The sequence below is a fragment of the Lepisma saccharinum genome, chromosome 13 (assembly GCF_977018435.1).
Source record: "Lepisma saccharinum chromosome 13, izLepSacc3.1, whole genome shotgun sequence".
Classification (NCBI taxonomy): domain Eukaryota; kingdom Metazoa; phylum Arthropoda; class Insecta; order Zygentoma; family Lepismatidae; genus Lepisma; species Lepisma saccharinum.
The window spans coordinates 1,458,628-1,480,152 of NC_139241.1; the positions used below are offsets into that span (position 1 = coordinate 1,458,628).

General features: G+C 38.9%; 1 protein-coding gene across 1 annotated transcript in view; it reads left to right on the plus strand.

The window, feature by feature from the left end:
- Positions 1-2,586: 2,586 nt before the first annotated feature.
- LOC145997135 (uncharacterized) overlaps positions 2,587-21,525 on the plus strand; it is a 46,444-nt gene continuing 27,505 nt past the window's right edge. Inside the window, exons 1-2 of the mRNA XM_083133772.1 lie at positions 2,587-2,753; positions 21,195-21,437. Of these exons, the coding sequence (XP_082989898.1) occupies positions 2,640-2,753; positions 21,195-21,437 (357 nt within the window). The 5' untranslated portion in view covers positions 2,587-2,639. The remainder of the gene's footprint in view (positions 2,754-21,194; positions 21,438-21,525) is intronic.

Genomic DNA, 21,525 nt, shown 5'->3' on the forward strand with positions numbered 1-21,525 from the left:
TGTCAGAAAAGTGAAGTAAAATAAACTAAATCTCTCATTAAATTATTTATTTTTAACTCTTTCATTCATGTAATATCTTCTTCACTACCCATACAGCACAAATCTCCCAGGGATATCCATTGGTTATCCACAATGTCCAGATCAGATCCATGGATATTATGGATATCCATTGAATGTCCATTAGATATCCATTTCTGGATATCCAATTCTGGATAACCATTGGACGTCTTAGGATATCCAGAACTGGACATCTAAAACTCGACAAATTCTTGATATCTAATACACAGCCTATACGTGTGTAGAACTGGTTGTGAGAAACATTGTCCAATTCCGAATATCCAATACGTCGCCAGATCTCTTCCACAACACTTCCAATTCTGGATATCCAAAACATATCCAGATCTTGCTGCATGCATCCTTTCATATCGAAATAATATCCAGATGAGATAAAAAATTGTACTTTTCGTGTTGATACAATATCCAAAGTACGTACAAAAAATCTAAATCAAAACATAGTGTCCAGATTACGTCCCACTTGATGTCCAAAACATATCCTTTCTGGATATCTTTTGCATATCACGTATGCGGACAAATGGATACCCAGCAGATATCCAGTGGATATCAATTGGACATTCTTGGATATCAGAACTTCCGACACAAATATCATTGAACATTTGTGTGCTGTGTGGGTAGGCGACGGTTTGGTTAATATTATACTACGATTTATAAAATGAGAACATAGGCAAATTTATTTGCAACACAAAGATCAGAAAATTTCCGAACATGGATTTTCTCAATACGTTTTGCATGTGTACTTCGTCCCCTTTTAAAAGAAGTGCTTTTTCAGTTATGTTACTACTCATTAAAGGAATGCCTCAATAATGATGCCTCACTGCATGATAAGATCGAGTACCACGCAGGGATGGAAATTTGGTAAGTAAATATCGTAAGACATAATATTTCACTTTTCTTGTATTAAGCGCCATTTAATGCAAGTAATAAAATAATCCGTAATAGAGGCCTCTCGACCTCATCTTATCTATTATGAGGCTTCTCCACTGTAGATATATTTAAATGTAATGAAATATAATATATATAAATATATCAATAAAACTATTATATATATATATATATATATGAGGGAAGAGAATCTAAAAACCGGTTGGTAGATTTGAAAACCTGCCCCCCTCCCCACTTCAAAAAAGTTCCGACGTCCCTGTCCACTATACAGTTCACGGTTCGCGTACATGTTTGTCATCCACCAACGTGGTGATTTGCGTTTTTTCTTTTTCGAATGAAAATATATGCGGCTACTGCCACTTGCTGCGGTGTGGTCCAACTTTTGAGACCAACTGTGAATCGTATCGCACTCCCGTATGAATCATGCTGCAGAGTGGATGATACGGCACGCAGTGATGATACGCGACAAATCGGGGTCGGTATCGTATCAATGATTGATACGGAACGGGGATACGATACGCAGGTTTGCAACAAGTGGATACTGGGCGTTAGACTGAAGAGACGCGTGTCACGTGCCGTTTGTTGCCCGTCGACAGGCGAAAACTGACACGAAGATTTCACACCGAAGTGGAAAGCGAAGACACGGCCCCTACAGTCTAAATGAGATATTAGATCGAGCGACACGTCACGCAAGGGAACGAGTCAATCTGCAGCAACGTTTCACACCATATCGGCATGACAGGCCGTTCAATAACGTTCGATTTGTGAAATCCTTAAGCGGCAAGTGTCTGTCACTTCGGTGTGAATTCTCCAAAGGGACCTTTCAAACCCAAGCGGCACGCGGCGCATGCCGCTTGGCAACGGGCCAATCAACATAAACTTTTCCCAGCGTAGCGACACGACAGTTCGCACAAGCCTGCTTGGATCGGTGAAATCTTCAACCGACAGTTGTCGCTTGTCACATGTTGCTTTTTGTGTGAAACCTCCCTAAAACGAAACATTCAGCGCGCATGTGCGAACCGAGGCCACGCGATTCAAGGTATTGAGAAAACGGCCTATCACCTGTCGCTTCGATCTAAAATGTCGCGAAACGACAGCAGGCGTCCACGCCGAAGTGATACGCGAGGAGCGACACAGTTTCCTTGCCGCTTATGTGTAAACAACAGACCGAAGCGACAAGATGCAGGTCATTGAGAAAACGGTCGTCTGAGCGACACGCAAGCGACATGCGCAGGTGGTCGTGTCGCTTCGGTTCGAAAGATTGCATTGATTAGTGAGGTTTCGTTCCTGACGACAAGGAGTGCCACTTGTCGCTTCGGTCTCAAAGCTCCTTGAATGTGGCACTTGACCGAACGCACAGTCAAATTATTTCTTCGAATTTAGAATTTAATAATAGCCCAACATAACAGTATGTGTGATGATTGGGATTTGTTTATGGTATTTTTACAGTGTTACAAATACGAATAGTTATTATTTTAAACTAGTCTATGTTTATTGCATTTCTCTGTTCATATATGTATTCTGAAAGCAAGATCCGCACTACAGATTAGGTAAAGTCCGGACTCGATTCAAATGAAAACATTGACCATCGCGGCCCGATTGTGTTTTTTTTTCGCCTAGCGCCTCTTGTGCAGAAATTGCTTACGAAAGATTTTTATTCGAGTTGTTGCCTTTGAAGGATGCCTTCTGCCTCAACCAAGCTAGAAAAACAAGCCTCTTCGGAGGGTTTCGATACAACCCGGCAGGCAATTACTATAATTGACCACAAAATAAGGAACTTGGAGAAGCGGAAAGTAAGTAGATGCTACATATATCTGTCAAATCCTTAATATAACAGACTGGCAGCCATGTTTAATGGCCATGTGCTCTAAGCCCAAAATTATTACAAATTTAATATTTGTGTACGGTTTTTGTACAAACTCTTATTAGCAAATTACTTTATATGTACTTATAATAAGCGTGAAATGCACAAATTGCAGATTTGCACGATTGTATGGATTTTAGAGCTTGATGTGAGATCGGGTGTAATAAAAAATGGCCGTCTGTGCTTGGGCGAAAAATCTGAATAATGTCAATTTGCACATTAAGTTAACCTCCACGTGAAAATGTCATATCTCGTTGCTTTAATATATAGGTCATTGTGGTTCTTATGCAGACATTTTAATGGTGAATCCATGTTTTATTATTACTTATGTATCCGTCAGCTGACCTTAGATTTCATTGTTCGCAATCGAAGAAGCTGGTTGATCTTATTAAATTTCTCTTAATATCGCTTATGTAGTGAAAACCAGTGAAAATATCGGTATTTTTTCTGGTATACATAAATGCTTTGTTCTTCGAGAAAGTTAGTACTTTAGGAAGTAAAATTGCTTTGTGTCATGTGCCTTACGGACATGCGTGATCTTGTTTTTATAACCCGATGCAACGAAGACATTCCTCATAGACTACTTCTACAAACATGCAAAACGGTTACGTGATACGTAAGAAATTTCAAGCATTTGAGGAATGGCTTATGCTCGTACATGAACTAGCAGATGAATTAAGTAACGTAATATTAACCTAACCTAATGATTTTTAAATCATCGTGAATGAGAATGGCACAGTGCAGCTAGTTGCATTGTGTTAACCTCTGAAAGTGCAGTCAAAATATAGAATCTGACATCACTTTTGATGTGATCAGTCTCGTGTTTGGTTCTTGGTGAGAGCTTTATAAATTTTGTTAGCCCATCATTTTGAGGGTTGTTGAGAATAACAGTAACTTGTAGTTTCTTTTGTATTTACCGTGGACCACATGTACCCGTATTTAGCACTTAAGCTTGACAATCCAAAACAACACCAGACTGGACATTGCCTACCTGTTCATCAGTAAATAGTAACTGTTTTACTTGAATTTCATTATAAAATTCAGTAAATCAAACACCAAGGGCTGAAAACTTTGACAACAAAATAGGAGTGAACCTTTTGTTAGGCATGTTGAAAAGATTTTCTTGTTAGGCTAAGAGTACTAATTTGGGTAACATTATCGTATGAGGGAAACGGATTCCTTCAAATTTGCAGGAGAAAGTACTTAACGGAAATTATTTTCTTTAGCGTTGTGGAAGTTCCTGAATGTAGATTTGATCCATTTTAATGTGAATGCATGTTGTTTTCTGCGAAAATCTCTGTCCGACATGCTGTTTCTGCTCCCGCCATTTGTTTTCTGCACGAGAGTGCAATGTTCCGTGTGTTAAGATGATGCAACCCCGTAGCCAGTGTTTCAGCCTCGCCGTGTTTTCACTTGAACATAATGTGTCGAGTATTTTTTTTTTTTTTTTTTTTTTTAACTATGCTTGCCTAACCTAACCTTATGGAAAATGGTTTTTGGGGCTAACATCAATGGTTTGTGAGGCTAACGTCAATGGTTTGCGACGTATTAGCATAATTTCAAATCCGGGCACGAAAGTAGATATTTTCCGGTGAACGAGGTTGCAACACTGCATAAATCGACAAAACACACTCAGAACGCCCCCTAAACCAGTACGCTATCATGGCATAATGTGTTACAGATTCGAAACAACAAGTAACAGTAAGTACCCGTAAATCTAAGAAATAGACATTGATATGCATTATTTCACTTCCACATTCGAAAATAACAGGTTAGCAATGTAAATAAGTCCGAAATATATGATTCGTATGGGTTTCCCTCATACAATAAGAGTACCCTAATTTGGTGTGTTTTTGCTTGTTTTTTTATTTTTTTGCTGCGACTACTTTCATCAGGTGATGAAATAACATATAGGGCTATTTTCACCAGGGAACCGCATGTGAGGCTATTTTCACCACCAAAAATAATTAACTTAATCATACCATAATATTGTTTTGAAGTTACTGCTAAGAAGTTAAGTTAAATTATTAATGCGACTACTATTACACCAAGTAGTGACAACAGCAGAAAATAAAGTGCTGAAGACCAGAAATTATGGTACTTGTTTACTATCCTTCGGACACATTTATTTATTTATTTTTACAGAAGAAACTACTTACCGTAATAAGTTCCTGTAGCACCATTGGCGCGTGGATAGGTTAGTTCTGTTAGGTTAGGAAACATAGTTAAATTTTGGTGTCGGTTAGTATCAGGATCTAGAAATTGGAAATAATTGCGAACCATTGGCATGTGGTTAGGTTAGTTCGTCTCAGGCAAGCAAAAAGGCCTATCAGAAAGACGTACTGGTAATGTGAAAAATTGCAATTAATTTCAGTACTAAAAAAAAAAGTAAAAGGTAAAGTGTTCCCCTGTGCATAGCATGAAGGTGTATAGGGGGTGTGGGGGTAACGCCACACACTTTCTTGATCCGGTCGTGAGTGGGGGTGATGTGATCAGCATCACGCCCCTGACCGCCTTTACCCCCCAGGGTTTCCCCCAGGTACCCATGTTATTCGACGCTGGGTAGGCGCCGGGGCCGCTTCCACCGTTAGAAAAGTTCCCGGATTTGAACCGGCTGGGGATCGAACCTGGGACCTTTAGCATGGAAGTCAGACGCGTTACCGACTGAGCCACCGCCACCACTTCAGTACTTGTTTACTAAATTTCGGACACATTTATTTATTTTTACAGAAGAAACTACTTACCGTAATAAGTTCCTGTAGCATTGTCGAACATCAGGAAGGTGTTTTGTGTGATGTGGGAATGTTTCATAGCTGAAATTCATGTTGTTTGTTGAAAATTAATTCTCCGACGGAGAATAGCTAGCCCCACGAACCATTGGCACGTGGATAGGTTAGTTCTGTTAGGTTAGGAAACATAGTTAAAATTTGGTGTCGTGTTAGTATCAGGATATAGAAATTTAAAATAATTGCGAACCATTGGTGTCTGGCAAGCGAAAATCCTACGGGAGAAAAGTACTCGTAATGTGAAAAATTGCAATTACTTTGATCAAAAAAAGTCAATACACCTTAAGGAATGTTCCACGAAGCAGATACCTAAGTATGAATGTCAAAAATTGACGAAACAAAAAAATTTATAGGTGTCCAAAGGATAGTAAACTTTTACTGTAATTTTAATTCTAGGGTTAAACCTGATCCGCCTAATCTAACAACAGAAGCATTTAGGAAAGTAATACCCCTTAATACTTATGTCATGACACATTAGCAGCACCAGACCATATCGGAATGCTTTGTGGTATTTTTCCAACTCCATTGTGTGCAGGAAAAGGAAAAAGTACTTGTGCTTGCATGAAAATAGCTGTGTCTAGTTTGCTGCACTTTGACTCTCTCTGCACTCGTGTGTCTGGTGGGTTACACGGTGCCTACTTAATTTATTTGCTGTCAAGTATTGTATTTGGTGTTTGCACTACATTTCAGAGTGGCGTATGGTCAGCAACAGGCGGGCATTTATTGAATTTTCTGAACTTGAACACCGCTAATCGTCGGGGCTGGTGCTGTGATGGCAAGAGTCCCAGGTTCGAATCCCGCTCGGGCATGGTTGTTTGTGAATGTCCATTCGTAAATTTCATCCCCATCTTCGCAAATTAGCCAAGAGGCACAAAACGAGAATTAAAATAAACTAAATCAATCAATCATCAGGGCTGCTGTTAGGAGTGTGTGACGCGTGCGTGGTTAAAGGTGGTCTGGGGTGGGGTGCTGATCACATCACCCCCACCTTCAGCGTGATCAAGATAGTGTGGAGCCCTAACCCCACACCCCTTATACGGATCTGAATGTTCACATTTTGCAATACAAATGTGTGGAGACTACGTAACACACACACATATTTATGCAGAAATTGTATGGATATACACATATACAGAGTCGCCAAATGTCGTGGCTGAATGGTTAGTAGAGTGTGATACAACACCAGGGCTCCCGGGTTCGAATCTCGGCATGGGTGTTCTTTCAGAGTGTTACCTCATCAATTTTGTCTTGTCATTCATCCTCATTGCGATTAGCCAAAAGTTGCAGAAAAGAGACTAAATAGCGAGGTGACATTGTGGACCACGGACAAATTTTCACAGCTTGCAGAGGATGTCAATGCAAACAACTTTCCTTGAAGTTTCATTTCGACTTCAGCCATCAAATATAGCATTTTTTTAATCCTGTATGCTTGTGTCAATGCGTCACATTCATTGTTACTACGGTATTAGCATTTTTCTTGTTGAAACCGACAAAATCTTTAGTACACTCGAACTGGGAAGGATGACCTTCAGGATATAAATATCTCTGGATAAAACTTAACAAGTCTTTAATGTAACGATAAGCAGCAGCGTAACTTGGGGTCGAACATGAACCTCAGGTTTCTAAATATACGAAAAGGTTTAACATACCAAAACATACGTGTACATTTTAATAAACCTGGAGATTTGGCCCCAGCCCCTTGCCCAAGCCAAGTTACGCCTATGACTATAAGCAGCAGTGCATGCATTAAATGCAACACAATCTTCTGCTAGCATGATCCTGTGTCCATAGAATACTGACATCTTTAGTATGTCATCTGACAGAAAAAATATCACCTACATACATACATACATACATACAAGATCAGTGCCCAAAAGTGTGAAGGGTGAAACACAGTGGGATGATAGATAACCCCTTCAGTTAAACAAATTATATAAAGCACCCGCCAGCGAGGCTAATTTGCCTGAGCATTCCTCCTAGTGCATTGTCTCATTGTTAATACGTATAATCACACCCCCTTCACCCTCGGACTACCTACTCGAAAACTCGACGAAGCATTCCCGAGCTAGGAATTTCCACTTCGAAAACAACACAAGAGAAAATGTTTTTCGAGGGCTGATGGTGAGGATTGAGGGGGGGGGGGTCAGTGTTTTACAAGGAAAGAAAGGTGTCCATATTTCACTTTTGAAAATATAAGTCCTCGCGGTTATGGTTCGCACTAATCGTCTACTTGGCTGAATATCATTTCCTTGCACCAATCTGACACCAGGATACACCTGCACTAAATCATGTGTCAAAAAGTGCAGCGAACTAGATGGGGCTAATAAATGCACATCATAATGTTTTAAGCTTTATACACATCAACAACTAAAGAACAAGCATCCAGGTCATAATAACTAGGTATGGAAAATGATCATGCACATGCACAGTTCAAAGTCTGGTTAAAAGCTAGGCTTACTGCCTGGTGAAGATAGTCACTCAGGGTTTTTTTAAGTAGATGCAACTGGATTTTATGAATACAAAATAACAAAAGTACTGAAATATTTTAGTGGTTTCCACACCCTGAAACACATTTTATATCACATATAACATCAAATCTATGAATTAAGAAAGAATTGAACATAATTCTCAAAGGGGAGGTGTTACAGTTTGTCAAAAGATCAACCAAAGCCTTGGCTGGCTCAGCTGAGTTGGTAAAGCAATGGGGCATTGTATGCCAGTCCCCTGGGTTCGAGTCCTGGTCACTTTACACTCTTAATTTCTTTCGCTACGGGATTTTGGCATGCTGATAATCTTTTGGGGAAGTTTTCAGATGTGCATAAATTTGACAAAAAATGTATTCTAAAGTATTGATGTGAATTCTGCTACTATTCATTGAACAGACATTCTAATCCAGGATCCTCCCTTGGTGTTAATTTTCATTGTTATTGATTTTGATACAGTGCACAGTGCCAAAAATCAGCGGCTCACTATTTGACCTCTAAATCAATACAAATGTGTAAGATTAGCAATTTTAAGGAATAATTCACACTTTGGGTCTACAGAATTCACATGAGATTGATTATTGATGTTTACACAAAACATATAATTCTGACCTATTTCAATACACACTGGAACCACAGTGAAACTAAACAATGCACTTAGAAGACCAAAATAAATTTCCAGAAACAGATTAAATAACAAAAATAATGATAAGGATAACAATGATAGTAATAAAATAATAGTGAGAAGTATCGTTAAAATTAATTTATGCACAATAAACATTTCAAGTTAGGAAAACCAAATCACTTTCAAGATAAATTTATGTATTTTAAGGCATTAAATAATATTTATTCACTAGTTCAGATATCTTTCCTTCTCCTTTATATGTACTTTGGTGGTGAATGTGAGTTCCTTAGACGTAGTTTCCCAGCGAAGTCCTTCATTTTATTGCCTTTTATTTCTGTTACTACTTTCTTCAAAACTGATAATCTGCTTTTGAGGTTGCATAGAGTGAAGAAAAAGCAACTAAAAACATTCCATTTTTTTTAAAAAGTCAACTGAAATTATTTTGAAGAAAATTTTCTTTTCGGCAACATTTTTCATATCCAGTGCTCGAAAAATCATGGTCGCCATGGCAACTAAAGATTCAAGCCTGGCGACTGTGATCTCTTGCTCTAATATTTTGTTTATTTGTTTTTGTTTTTTAAGTTTGCATGTTCGAAATTTTGAAGATTCTAAGTTCAAATTGCAGTACAGTGTAAGTTAACAAATAATTTTTTTTATCAATGTTGTGAACGTTCCATAGAATCAGTAACAATTTCTTACTCTTTGTCCCCCAACTCTGCATTTCCCGATTTTCACACATTGATTGATTTGCTTTATTTTACTTCACTTTTTGTGCCACTTTTCGCTAATGTGCGAAGATGGGGATGAGTTATATGATATGATGAAATTGATGAATGAACAACTCACCAACCTCCATGCCCAGACTGGAATTCGATCCTGGGTCCCCTGGTGTCATAGCACGACGTGCTCTGCCACGGGGGCCGGCTCAGCTTCTTCTCAGCTTCACAATTGCTAGTAGGTTGTTTCCTGGCGCCTAGCTCTGAAGAACATTTTTCGAGCACTGTTCATATCCCTAAAGTACTTTGCTGCAGCACAGCAACACATCAACACTAAAGGTCTTAACACAATCTTCATTGATATTTTCAATATTTATGGAATCTTAACACAAATGAAACAAATTATTACTCTGATCATTTCTGTCTTCATCAGATTTTTCATGAATAATGTGTTGTCGATTTCTACGAGACACCACCACCATTAACCTGCAAGGACACGTGAATGGGTAAAAATGACCCAAGCAATTTTGAAATACTTTTTCATCTTTAGTAATCAGTGACCCGTTTCAGTACCTTTCCAGTAAACACTTTAAAATGTCATGACCTTGAATCAGCTATGAGGCTTCCTTAGTTCCCCTCATAGGGCCATAGACACATCACCTGTGTAAATTACACCCGCACGTGCACTTCTGCGTTTCAGGTTGGTATTTAGACATGTTCTTTTCTCTCATTTTTATCAGTTGTGAAATACAATAAAGATGTTCAAAATTAATACAATTAGTTTAACCAATAAAGGTATTGTTAATCAAATGCTTTAATGTAGCTAATTGTAATTTGTATTTACGAAGAAATTTTGCTTCGGGGTAATATTTACACAGCCAAATCTTTAGGGGAAATTTTCAGGAGGGTGTTGGTGAAAGTATTGGGAGGTGTTAGGGGTTGTGGATATTTGAATAAATCACTGTTACACTGCACAACTTATATATGTATTAAGGATCAGCTGATAGCAAATTCAGAGACTACCTGTACCCCTATATAAAGGCAGCCAGGAGCACAGTGGTGATTTGTGGAATTTTTGGGGTGTAGGAAGTTATGGTAAACAGACCAAGGAAAGTTTTCAAAAATCCGTTCAGTTACACAGTGACATGTATCGCCAGTACCTTGGATTAACCATTTTACACTGAAATTGTCAACAATGAGAAAGCAATAATTATAATAAGCATAAAAATAAAAAAATAATAATTAAGAGTAACAAAACAGCATAAAACTGAATAGCAAATGAACAAAAAAATAAGTAAAAGATGGCACTATGTGATATTAATTACAGCCATTTCTTCTGATGGAAGACCGAAAGGCAAACTCGGAGGAAAATATATCAATATTTGAGTGGAGATCATTAGAACAGCTTTGCCAATACCAACCTCCTGATAAGAAAAGGCGCTGTTTGAACTCCTAAATTACGCTAAACGTGATAAAATTATGCTAGGGTTTATTATTATTATTATTATACAATTATTAATTTATTATAATCATTTTCTGATGACTGTAGTACTTTTAAGTTCAATTTTATTTTGCTATTTTGGAGTTGTGAACTGAGTTATTGATTATTTATTGTAGTTAAGCAATATTAGGAATTTCAACCATTAAAAAAAATGGGTTTAGCATACTGCTTGAAAAAAATTCCATGACTGGTAACTGCGTCAGTTTGTTTTATTTGTGACCTCCAACTCTTTCTTCCGATTTTCTTTTATGAAATGTTCCTCCCTTGTTAAATCAGGGAGGATAAAGAAAAGATGAAAACAAGAGGATGGATCAGGGCCTGTAAAAGCTTGTCCCTTGGTCGGCATACTTCCTTTTGTTTGAAACAAGTCTGCTGGAGAAGTACAAACAAGATCTGGAGATTTTCTTAAAAATAAATATTTCCTCAAAATATCTTCCATTAGAATTCAATTTATCTTTTTCCCAGGGATGCCAGTTTTTGAGATGATGCTGGATTTTCCATTGAGCCAAACACAGTGTGTTAGGTGCCAAGGAAGTTCAAATTTTGCTAGGTATAGAAACCATTATGTTAGAGTTGGCATCACTGTTGAGGAACCCATGGGACCATATAACTGGGCAACCCCCCACCCATCTGCCTGTAGAGTGACGAGAAAGTTTCCTCAGCAGCGGTTGGTCGTCTTTGGGCAACAGATCTGGAACGAGCGGATGATAGCTAGCACATTGATTCATGACAGGTCGAGTAGTGAACCTTGATTATGCTCAAAATTTTATAACTCTCATTAAACTCTTAAAAAGTAGAATACTGGAAAAAAGTATAAATGAAACTAGGAAGTTCCTCACTTCCTACATGGAGGAATCGCCACTGCAGGGGCATGGTGCTGATCACATCACCCCCACCTTCGGCCGTGATCAAAGGAAGTGTGGGACCCTAACCCCACATCCCCTATACGTTCATGACATGGTGCATAGCACAGGGGAGCCACTTTTATCGCAGACTTTTTTGACATTCTGGATCACTGTACAGTTGTGTGCCTAGTGGGTAGGGGTCATAACCCTTCCATTTAGTCCAGTACTCCTGTCAAAAGATTTCAAAGATAGCAAAATGAGGGCTGACTAATAAAAAAAGTATATGTACACCCCCCCCCCCTTCTTTCGAAAATCCTGTACATGCCAATAAGTGGATAATGATCCTTGTTGCTATTGTTTACATTCAGATGGCGATACATGTTTTTCAATTCTTCAGAACCAAAGCGAGTTGCAGGCCCACCACCTCTATTTTTTAGATTTTTCAACTGCTTGAAAATGAATAACATTGTTCCCTAGGATGTTTCCACTATTTCTGTATTACTTTTGTTCATAAAAACATAAATGTAATGTAAATAGGAGGCAAAATACAGATGGTGAGCATATCAGATGCATCTCATTAGAGACATGCATACCAGTGACGGTTGGTTGGTTATAGCCTGACAAGTTAAGTCCTGATATCTGCAGATCGCTGCGGAGCACTTCCTATTACGTCATCCTCGCCACCACTCTTCTACGTACTGGTCTGGCCTTGAGGCTACGAGTGGTGCCAACTTAGCAAAATTAAGCTAAAACAAATATGACAAACTATTTTTACTGTGTAGATTGTCGGTGCCGCCTCATATCAGTTTATCAGTGGTTCATTTGATTTAATCCGGTCTTTGAAAATGCATGTGGTGCGCGGATCGTAAACTGTAGTATTACGCACGCACATTAACGTTTATAACGAAGAGAAACTACTGGGTGAATGACTTCATTTTCTGAATGCGACATTGAGCAGTGGCCGTTTTTTTTTTTTTTAAAGCCGAGTGGGGTGGGGGTTCTTTTGTTTATCGTACAACAATCACTACAAGTAGGCAATCTGATAACACGCTTGCCTGTCCTCTTTTTTAAAGCACTGAAATGTTCTTGCTCTCTACTCTTGGCTGCATATTTTTGAAATGCAAAAATCAAATCATGCTGGGTCCAACGAAATCCACAATCTGATCTGGAAAGTGCCTTAGAAGACAGGCCAGAGAAGTTGTTTACAATGTTGCAACATATTTGCGAAATCAGGAGTAGTTACGTAAACTTAAGTATAATGATGTCAAGTCCACAAGCGCCTGTACCATTTTATCAGTGAACTTTCATACCGAAGCAACAAGTGACGTGTGTCACTTGGAAGCAGACCCTCGGTAATCCATTCAACCTTTTGAACCAAAGTGTGACAACGAGGTAAAGATGTCACTTGCATGTTGGTCGGACTATTCTGTTTTCTTAATGGCATACATCATGCCGCTTCGGTCTGTTGTTGTTGCATGCAAAGTGAATGTTTTGCTTTATACTGAAGGAGACTGCTTTGCTTGTCACGTGTGACTTCAATCTGAAAGCTCCTTCAATGGCACCCATTATGTTGGCGTTGCCTCGGTCTTGTTTGTGCATTCGTGGTGGATGCTTGCTTACAGACTGAAGTGGCCCTTGTCTCTTGTCACTTCAATATGACACCTACCACTGTCATGTATTGCTACAGTCTGAATATTCTCTATATTATTAGCTACTTCATCAGAGACTGATTTAATTTATCCTGTAAATCACAGAACAAAGTGAAAGTGCTGCTGTTGGAAAAAGGCGGGCTTTTTATTTATTTATTTATTTACTTAGTTTCAGATACAGTACTGAAAGACCATTTTATACTGAAACTTTAGCAACATGAAAAAAATAAAAATGATAACAAAAAAAGACAATACAAGATGGCAGTAAAAAAGAAATTGTTACATGTACATTCTTAGTGATTGTCAGAAACTGTGTTTTGACAAGAAAATATCAACATTTACAGGCAGGTTATTATATAAGTGGGGAGCCTATAGTAAAGAGACTGCTGTAGAAGAGAGAGCCTTGTAGCGGGAATGTGAAAGAGCTTTACGTTGCACGTTGGCCATGCGGGTACTTGTAGATGAAATTGGTTAACAAGGAATTCGGTTTAAAATTTGCCATTATTTTATGCAAAATTTTCATATCTGCTAGTTCGTGACTAGTATGTGGTGATGGTATGTTTAAAATAGACATATCTGTTTTATGGAGGTGTCTGAGAGAAGGTATTCTGTGGCGAGCAATGGCAAGGAAAAAGCTGAGGACAGAATCAAGTCTGGAAAGATTAGTTTTAGAAGCCATAATCCAGATGGGAGAGCAATATTCAAGAATGGGGGAGATACAAGGATTTGAAAAATATGCTAATGGCTGATTGGTTTTGGATTTCAGGTAACCTATACATAATGCCAGGGAGATGCATGGCTCGTTTAGTAGTATATGTAATGTGATCATTGAAGTTTAGCTTTTCATCGATGATAACGCCAAGATCTCTTTGAGAGCAAACCTTTTTGATGGGACTGTTTTCGAGAGTATAAAAAGAGAGCAATTTGTTCCTTTAATTAATTATGAAAATAACCATGCGGGTATGATGTTCCGACTAGTCTGTCCAAAGATTATGGACGATTACATCCCATAGCTTTTGGTCTTAGACACAAGCCAGCCATAAGTTTCTAAGTACAAGAATTCAGGACACTTTTGTTTTGATGTTGGACAAAATGACAAGTTTAATGCAGGCTACGTACTTAGTCATGGTACATATTAATATTGTGAAAAAAATTAACACTCAGTGCACGGGACCCAGTCGGCACTGGTTTAAAACAAATGACTATCCCTGCCTGCTGATGGGAGTGTCATCCGCAGAGAAACAATCGTTTAATTTACATTACAGACACGTTATTTCTTACCGCTACATCTTCTGTTGAAAGCTTGAGTTCCATATAGAATTTATAAGTAGACACACTGTGACTAAACTTTCACTACATTGAGGATACACTTTTGTGTTATAATAAACAATGACGTAGAAGTAAAATGATAACAAAGAATTGGCTTGATGAACACCAGCTGTGAAACTGTAGTTAATATTTCGGAAGATCGTTCTGTGCTGTTTTCTCAATGCCGAGAAATACGGCTGTGAACTCCTCTTGAAATCTTGCTGAGTGCTGTATTTGAAACCTGCTCAAGCTCTATATTTTCCACCACCAAGTTTGCTGGTAGCTCTCGATCAAGGGTGGATTGTCCTCCTCTCCCATTGGTCACCGCTGTAGCTCCACCTATGTCGGGGTTGTCTGTAAACACTATGGTGCTTCGGGGCTTCGGCAAGTAAAGCTCTTGTCCTTGCGACCAAAACACTGGCCGTGGGAAGTGATTAAAAGTATTTGGTTTAATTTGGATCACACAGCCTTAACGTCACTAGGGTAAAAACGTATCACGTCTGGATCCTGAAGGGAGGTTTAAGTTGAAATTCTCGTATCCGTCACTCTTGTCACAGAAATGTTCAGAACGTCACGTCACCATCTGCAGTACAAAAATTATGGGCATGGTTTCTGTGTCTTTAAATGCCTCTGCAGGTTTGTTTACATCAAAGGAGCTGGCTGGTCTCACTGGAACAGGGTGTCTTTTGTTTCCTCGGGTTTGGGGCTAAGAGTGAGAGATTGCTCAAACAGGTTCTGTCATGTTTAATATTTAAAAGTCTGGAACACTGTGATAAGTCCTTCTCCAATTTTGACCATCTGAGTCTCCAATATTCGACCATCTTCGCTGTGCGAAATTTATGTGTGCTCCAGCCCACCTCGAGTCTGGAGGAAGATCAAGGGTCCTGATGAGACCACACTGGCCTCTGTCTCTGGGTACGGATTCCTGGTTCCATGGGAAGATCATTGGCAAAATAGAGATGGCTGTTTCCTGTTAAGGAGCGGGAAATTCTCAAGACCGTAATTGAAGATCTGTTATACTGACTTAATATAAGTTATGTCAGGGTATTAGAGTATTGTACGTGAATGTTTATTTTGTCTATTTTTCATGGATAATGCCTGTTTATCTGGTTTTCAAACTTTACATTGCATTAAGAATTGAAATGTACAGTAGCCAATATTTTCAGACTGCATTATATCACGTGTCCCAAACAAAAGTATACCCAAAAGTTACACCACTTTTGTTTGGGACACCCTGTACTTTCACTCCATATTGTAAAAATTAACTTCATATTTCCAGCAACCCAAAACTTCTTTCTGGAAGGACGTGTTACCATACCATAGATTAATACAGAATTGATTAAGTTAAATTTTTATGTAACTATTTTTTGTGTAAGTCTAATTTAATTTGAATCCAAACTAGTGTGTTCATAATTTTTAATAGGACATAAATAAGTTATAGGTTGTGGCACTGCTCTGTCTGTGCAGACATGTCATTTTGATGACACTTGTGCAAACACATTTTATTTCTGTGCTCACTGAATTCACGTCAAATTGTTGTTTTCTGCTTAGATTATTCAGAAATTTTTTTGACTGTTCACTTATTACTTCTACTCTTTTGTCATGAATGAAGAAGAGCAGATCAGAGCATGCCTTGCTGAAGCAAGCATTAAGAAAAGTCTAGTGACAGATTCTCAGGGCCCAGAAGATAATGTTGGAGAGACATTGAAAGATGATGACATCAACAACATGCATAAATCTCCTTGTGAACATGAACCTACACTTTGTTTCTGGTATCTCTGGAGCAAGCGGACGAAAACAAGTCTCTGCGCAAGTTGTGACGTAAGACAGCTCCACCAATGAACATGTGAGAGGGAACTGCATTGCGTGACCTGCAGTTACCAGCCTTCCCAGCAGTGTGTACTGCTTCGTTCTGCCCACTCTACCCCCCCCCCCCTTTCCTTTCTCTGCCACTATGCACGGCCTTGCTAACAGAGCCAGGACAGATTATAATAAACTCATTCTTTCTCCTCAATATATTGAGCAAGATTAAATTATGAAGTGGAACGTACATTCCTTTCTTCAACAAAATTCTAAAAATTATTTTGTTTCTGGTAATAGGCAAACAGAAATATTGCATTACAAGATTATCATTTTGTTATACAGGGAGGGCAGAAACAATTAGACGATTTAAATTTGGTGCCATATTGACATCTTTGTAGGTGGCCTGGTGAAACCCTGAATAGTGCGATTTAAACCATTCAATCGCCATGCAGCGTTGGTCTGAAGAGCATCAAACGTTTGTCATGGAAAGGCCGAGGATTATGCTGAAATGCTTCCGTCTCTCGGTGCAAAGTTTCCTACGTTCATACAGTTCGAGGGCGACCAGGAGACCTCTTGCTCACAATGGATGCAAGAGGCCTGAATTGTGAAGCCCAATTCAATATTGTTTGGCATGTCAGAACATATCCATTCCTTCCTACGTAACTTATCCAGCAAATGTCAGTCTCTTCTGACCAACACTGCATGATGACTGAAGGCTTTAAACCACTCTACCTAGAGATGTGGGTTTCATCTCTCCACATGCAAGGATGTCGGTATGTCACCAAATTTAAATCATCTAATTGTTTCTGCCTCACCTTGTATAATAAAAAAGATAAAATTTTAATTTGTGATATACAGTATATTAGGCACTAAATATACTATATTACACACTAAATATTTATAAACCATTTTTAAAATGATGAATGTGAGAAGATATTCGAAAATTGAAACAGTGACATTTGTGTGATCGCCACATTCCTCTGGAACATGTATACCAAAGAAGGGTTAATTCAAATTTTTTTCATGCCCCCTTGTAGTTCAAATTAGTGTCCACTGTATGTGTTAAATATGACTTTATACCTGGTGTTAACCCTAGCTTATTTGTGCTATACGAGAAACTTACTTACCTGAGGGAGGGCCTCAGAGGCCCACACTTTTTTTTATCACTTAAAAAAAGGTAAAGTGCTCCCCTGTGCTTAGCACCATGCCATGAAGGCGTATAGGGGGTGTGCAGGTAACGCCCCACACTTCCTTGATCTGGTCGTGAGTGCTGCCCCTGACCGCCTTTACCCCCAGGGCAGGGTTTCCCCCAGGTACCCATGTTATTCGACGCTGGGTGTGTGCCGGGGCCGCTTCCGTTAGAAAGGTTCCCAGATTTGAACCGGCCGGGGATCGAACCCGGGACCTTTAGCATGGTAGTCAGTCGCGCTACCGACAGCCACCATGGCCACCCTTTGTTTTTATCACTTAACTTCAAGAAATTAACTTGTTAATGAATCACTGCTTCCTTTGTTGATTATATATGTGCAGTTATTTATCAATTATAATAATTACAAAAATTGCAATCATTAATAAAAATTAATAACCAATTATTGCCACACACATTCAGAGTGGTGCATATTGTATCTACCAACTTTAATGAAAACTGAAAGACTGCTAGTGCTTGTAGTAACTTTATATGGTTATGAGGTCAAAATACACTAGACTCTCGCTAATCCGGCCCTCAATAGTCTGCCCTCTCAGTAGTCTGGCCCACATCCGGCCTGTAGTCACTCAAGCGGAAATGACGCGCACAACAATGAATTATCATGTTCAACAATGTTGTTAGCTAAAAATGTCAAACAATGCTATACATACATACAGTACTTGAAATTGTGACTTTCTTACAGTAAAGTTCAGTACATACTATGGCTTCTAAAAGGAAACACTTAAAGTACAGCCTGTATAGTCCCTATGTGTTTAAACTACATAGTAGTATGTAATTTCAGACGCTCTCAATAATCCGGCACTTCGTGAATCCGGCACCCATATGTGCAAGGAATGACCGGATTAGCGAGAGTCTAGTGTATACACATAGGCATTTAATGCAGTGTATAACATGGACATGAAAAACTCAATATGCTGACCAAGGCAGTAATTTATTTTATTAAAAACATAAACTAAAACGTAACGTTTCAACCTTCTAGCAAGGTCTTCATCAGACTCTGTATCAAGTACAAAAGTAACAAGATACACAAAAAGGGCATTATATCGTCTTGTGACACACTTTTACTGAGTGTGTGAACCTCGAAAGGTTCGGGGATCAAACCTGGAGCCTTTTAGATTAAAGTAATTATTCTATTGGGGGTTAGCGGTAGCTCGTAAGCTCTCGCTTGGCTGCATCTGCTAACTGCAGGAGGTACCTGAATAAACTTAAATTTACAGAACACTTTATAGAATGGCAACTCTCTAGATTTGGATTACAATGACCTTAAGTCTGCATTGGCAAAGGATGGCATTAGAAAAGTATATTACCTGTCTCTCTTTAGAAGCGTGGACAGAAGGATTTCTAAAGTAACTCTCACTTGCTTGCTGAAGTTCGCCTCTTAAATTGCTGCACTCCACTTCCAAACAAGTTTCTAAAAGTCTGCATCCAGCCTGAATCTCCTTCAAAACCAAACTCACTCTTCTCTCTCCAAAACTCAAAACTCCCTTTTCTTACTCCAGAACCACTCTCCTCTTCTCTTCAAAACCCAAGACCAACCCCCTGTCTCCCTAGCGCCAGATCCCACTTCCATTCCTCCTCATCAAAACTCCTCCCCTTTTTCTCTGTCATCAATTTTCCTTTGCAAATATTGGCGAATGCTTTTCGCTGAGCTGGTGCTGAAGTTAACGCTTTCCTATACTTCCTGTCAGGCTGCTTAGCTAAACGTAACTCGAAAATGAAAATGAGGGATACGTAACGATATATACACAAACATTACTCCCTCCAGACTATTAGAAAGTTGTTAGGAACTTTCTAGCAGGTGGTTTTCACTTTCCAACTGTACTTTCACCTAAAAGGGTAAACATAATTACTTTCATATAGAATATCTCACGCTCTTTTTCCTTCATTTTTCTCCCTTCACCTCTCCTCTTTCTCTCTTGTCCTTTCCAAGAGAGAAGAAAGGTGAAGACATAATGAACTGGAATGGGGGACTGAAGTTAAACAAAGAATGGAAGAAGGTGTTAGAAAGAGTGGAAAGGACAAGAGAGAAAGAGGAGAGGAGAAGGGAGAAAAATGAAGGAAAAAGAGTGTGAGACATTCTATATGAAAGTAATTATGTTTACCCTTTTAGGTGAAAGTACAGTTGGAAAGTGAAAGCCACCTGCTAGAAAGTTCCTAACAACTTTTTAATAGTCTGGAGGGAGTAATGTTTGTGTATATATAATGCCCTTTTTGTGTATCTTGTTACTTTTGTACTTGATACAGAGTCTGATGAAGACCTTCCCAGAAGGTTGAAACGTTACGTTTTAGTTTGTTTTTAATAAAATAAATTACTGCCTTGGTCAGCATATTTAGTTTTTCATAATCATGGAAACAAGGCTTAATGGTGTTATAACATTTACAATACAGACATCAGCACACTTTGAAAATAGCGTCCTCTAAATATCCTACTTCTACTTGGGTGTACTGTTTGAGTTGATGTGGGAAGCCTTTCATGACCTGCGTCTCAACATGTCCTGTGGAATAGCACATATTTCACGGCAACTGACACTTCACATTACCCGTGGTTCTCCACTGTCTAACCTACATCTGATGCTCTGTGTTTTGCAACAGCTGCACGGCGAACTTCATTGTTCCTCCGCTGTATAGTAATTGCCTGACTCCCTACTCTCCATGGATGTAAGTATGCCGCACTTGTGTTGTGGCAGTGTTGCCAACTCAAATTGGTAGATACAATATGCACCACCCTGTATTTTATCATTCACGAAAACTCCACAAAAACAATAATTTTGTATTATATTTTTGTTTGTAGAGGGACAAGTAATTACAATCATTACCAACCAATTATACACTGTTGCTGGCATGAGTATAATAACACGCATTGAAAGATGGCACCTGATAGGACTACCAAGTGCATTTTGCTTCCTATTTACATTACATGTATGTTTTTATTAGGGATGGGACGATATGAAATTTTGGCCGATACCGATAAAGTACCAATATAAAATTTACCGATACCGATAACCGATATTCTACCGATCCGATATAAAATTGGAAATGGTCCTTGAAGAACCTGAAAGGTTCATTGACCTCCTTAAAAATGTGTTTCAAAGTGACTGCAGTGCAAGAGAAATTGCATACTTAGAAATTTACTTTTTTAAAAAGTAGGGCATGGAGATTATCCATAAAAATTACAACAAAAATGGCAGAATTTTGCACTAAACTATCAAATATTTATCAATATATCGGATTGGTAAAATAATCTGTAATTTTACCGATACACCGATATGCCTATATCGGCCGATACCGATAGAGTACCGATTAATCGGTCCCATCCCTAGTTTTTATGAACAAAAGTAATACAGATATGTTGAGATGCCGTAGGGAAGATTGTAATTTATTTTCAATTGTTTGTAGAAATGTTCACACTTGAAAGAAAAATAAAGGTGGTTGTATCTTTTCTTGCAGACTCGACTTGACTCGTACAAAGAGGAACAGAGGAAGGGCAAGGAACTGAATGCGGACCAGCTGGTGGCAGTTGCAAAGTATGATGAGGTGATACACACATTGGATTTTGCAAGGGACTTCTCGAAAACGTTGACTTCTATCGCTGCTGACAATGGAAAACAACTCAAGAAGCAGCAGAAGAAGGAACAGGCGCAACGGGCACAACAGGAAGTGAACAGGATCAAGGAAATTCTTATTCTTCAGGTAACAGGCTCTATTAGTTCGCTGCCCTTGTCGACTCTTTGCACTCTTGAATTTGCTGCAGTTTCCTTGCAGTCAGTTTGTTCTCCCA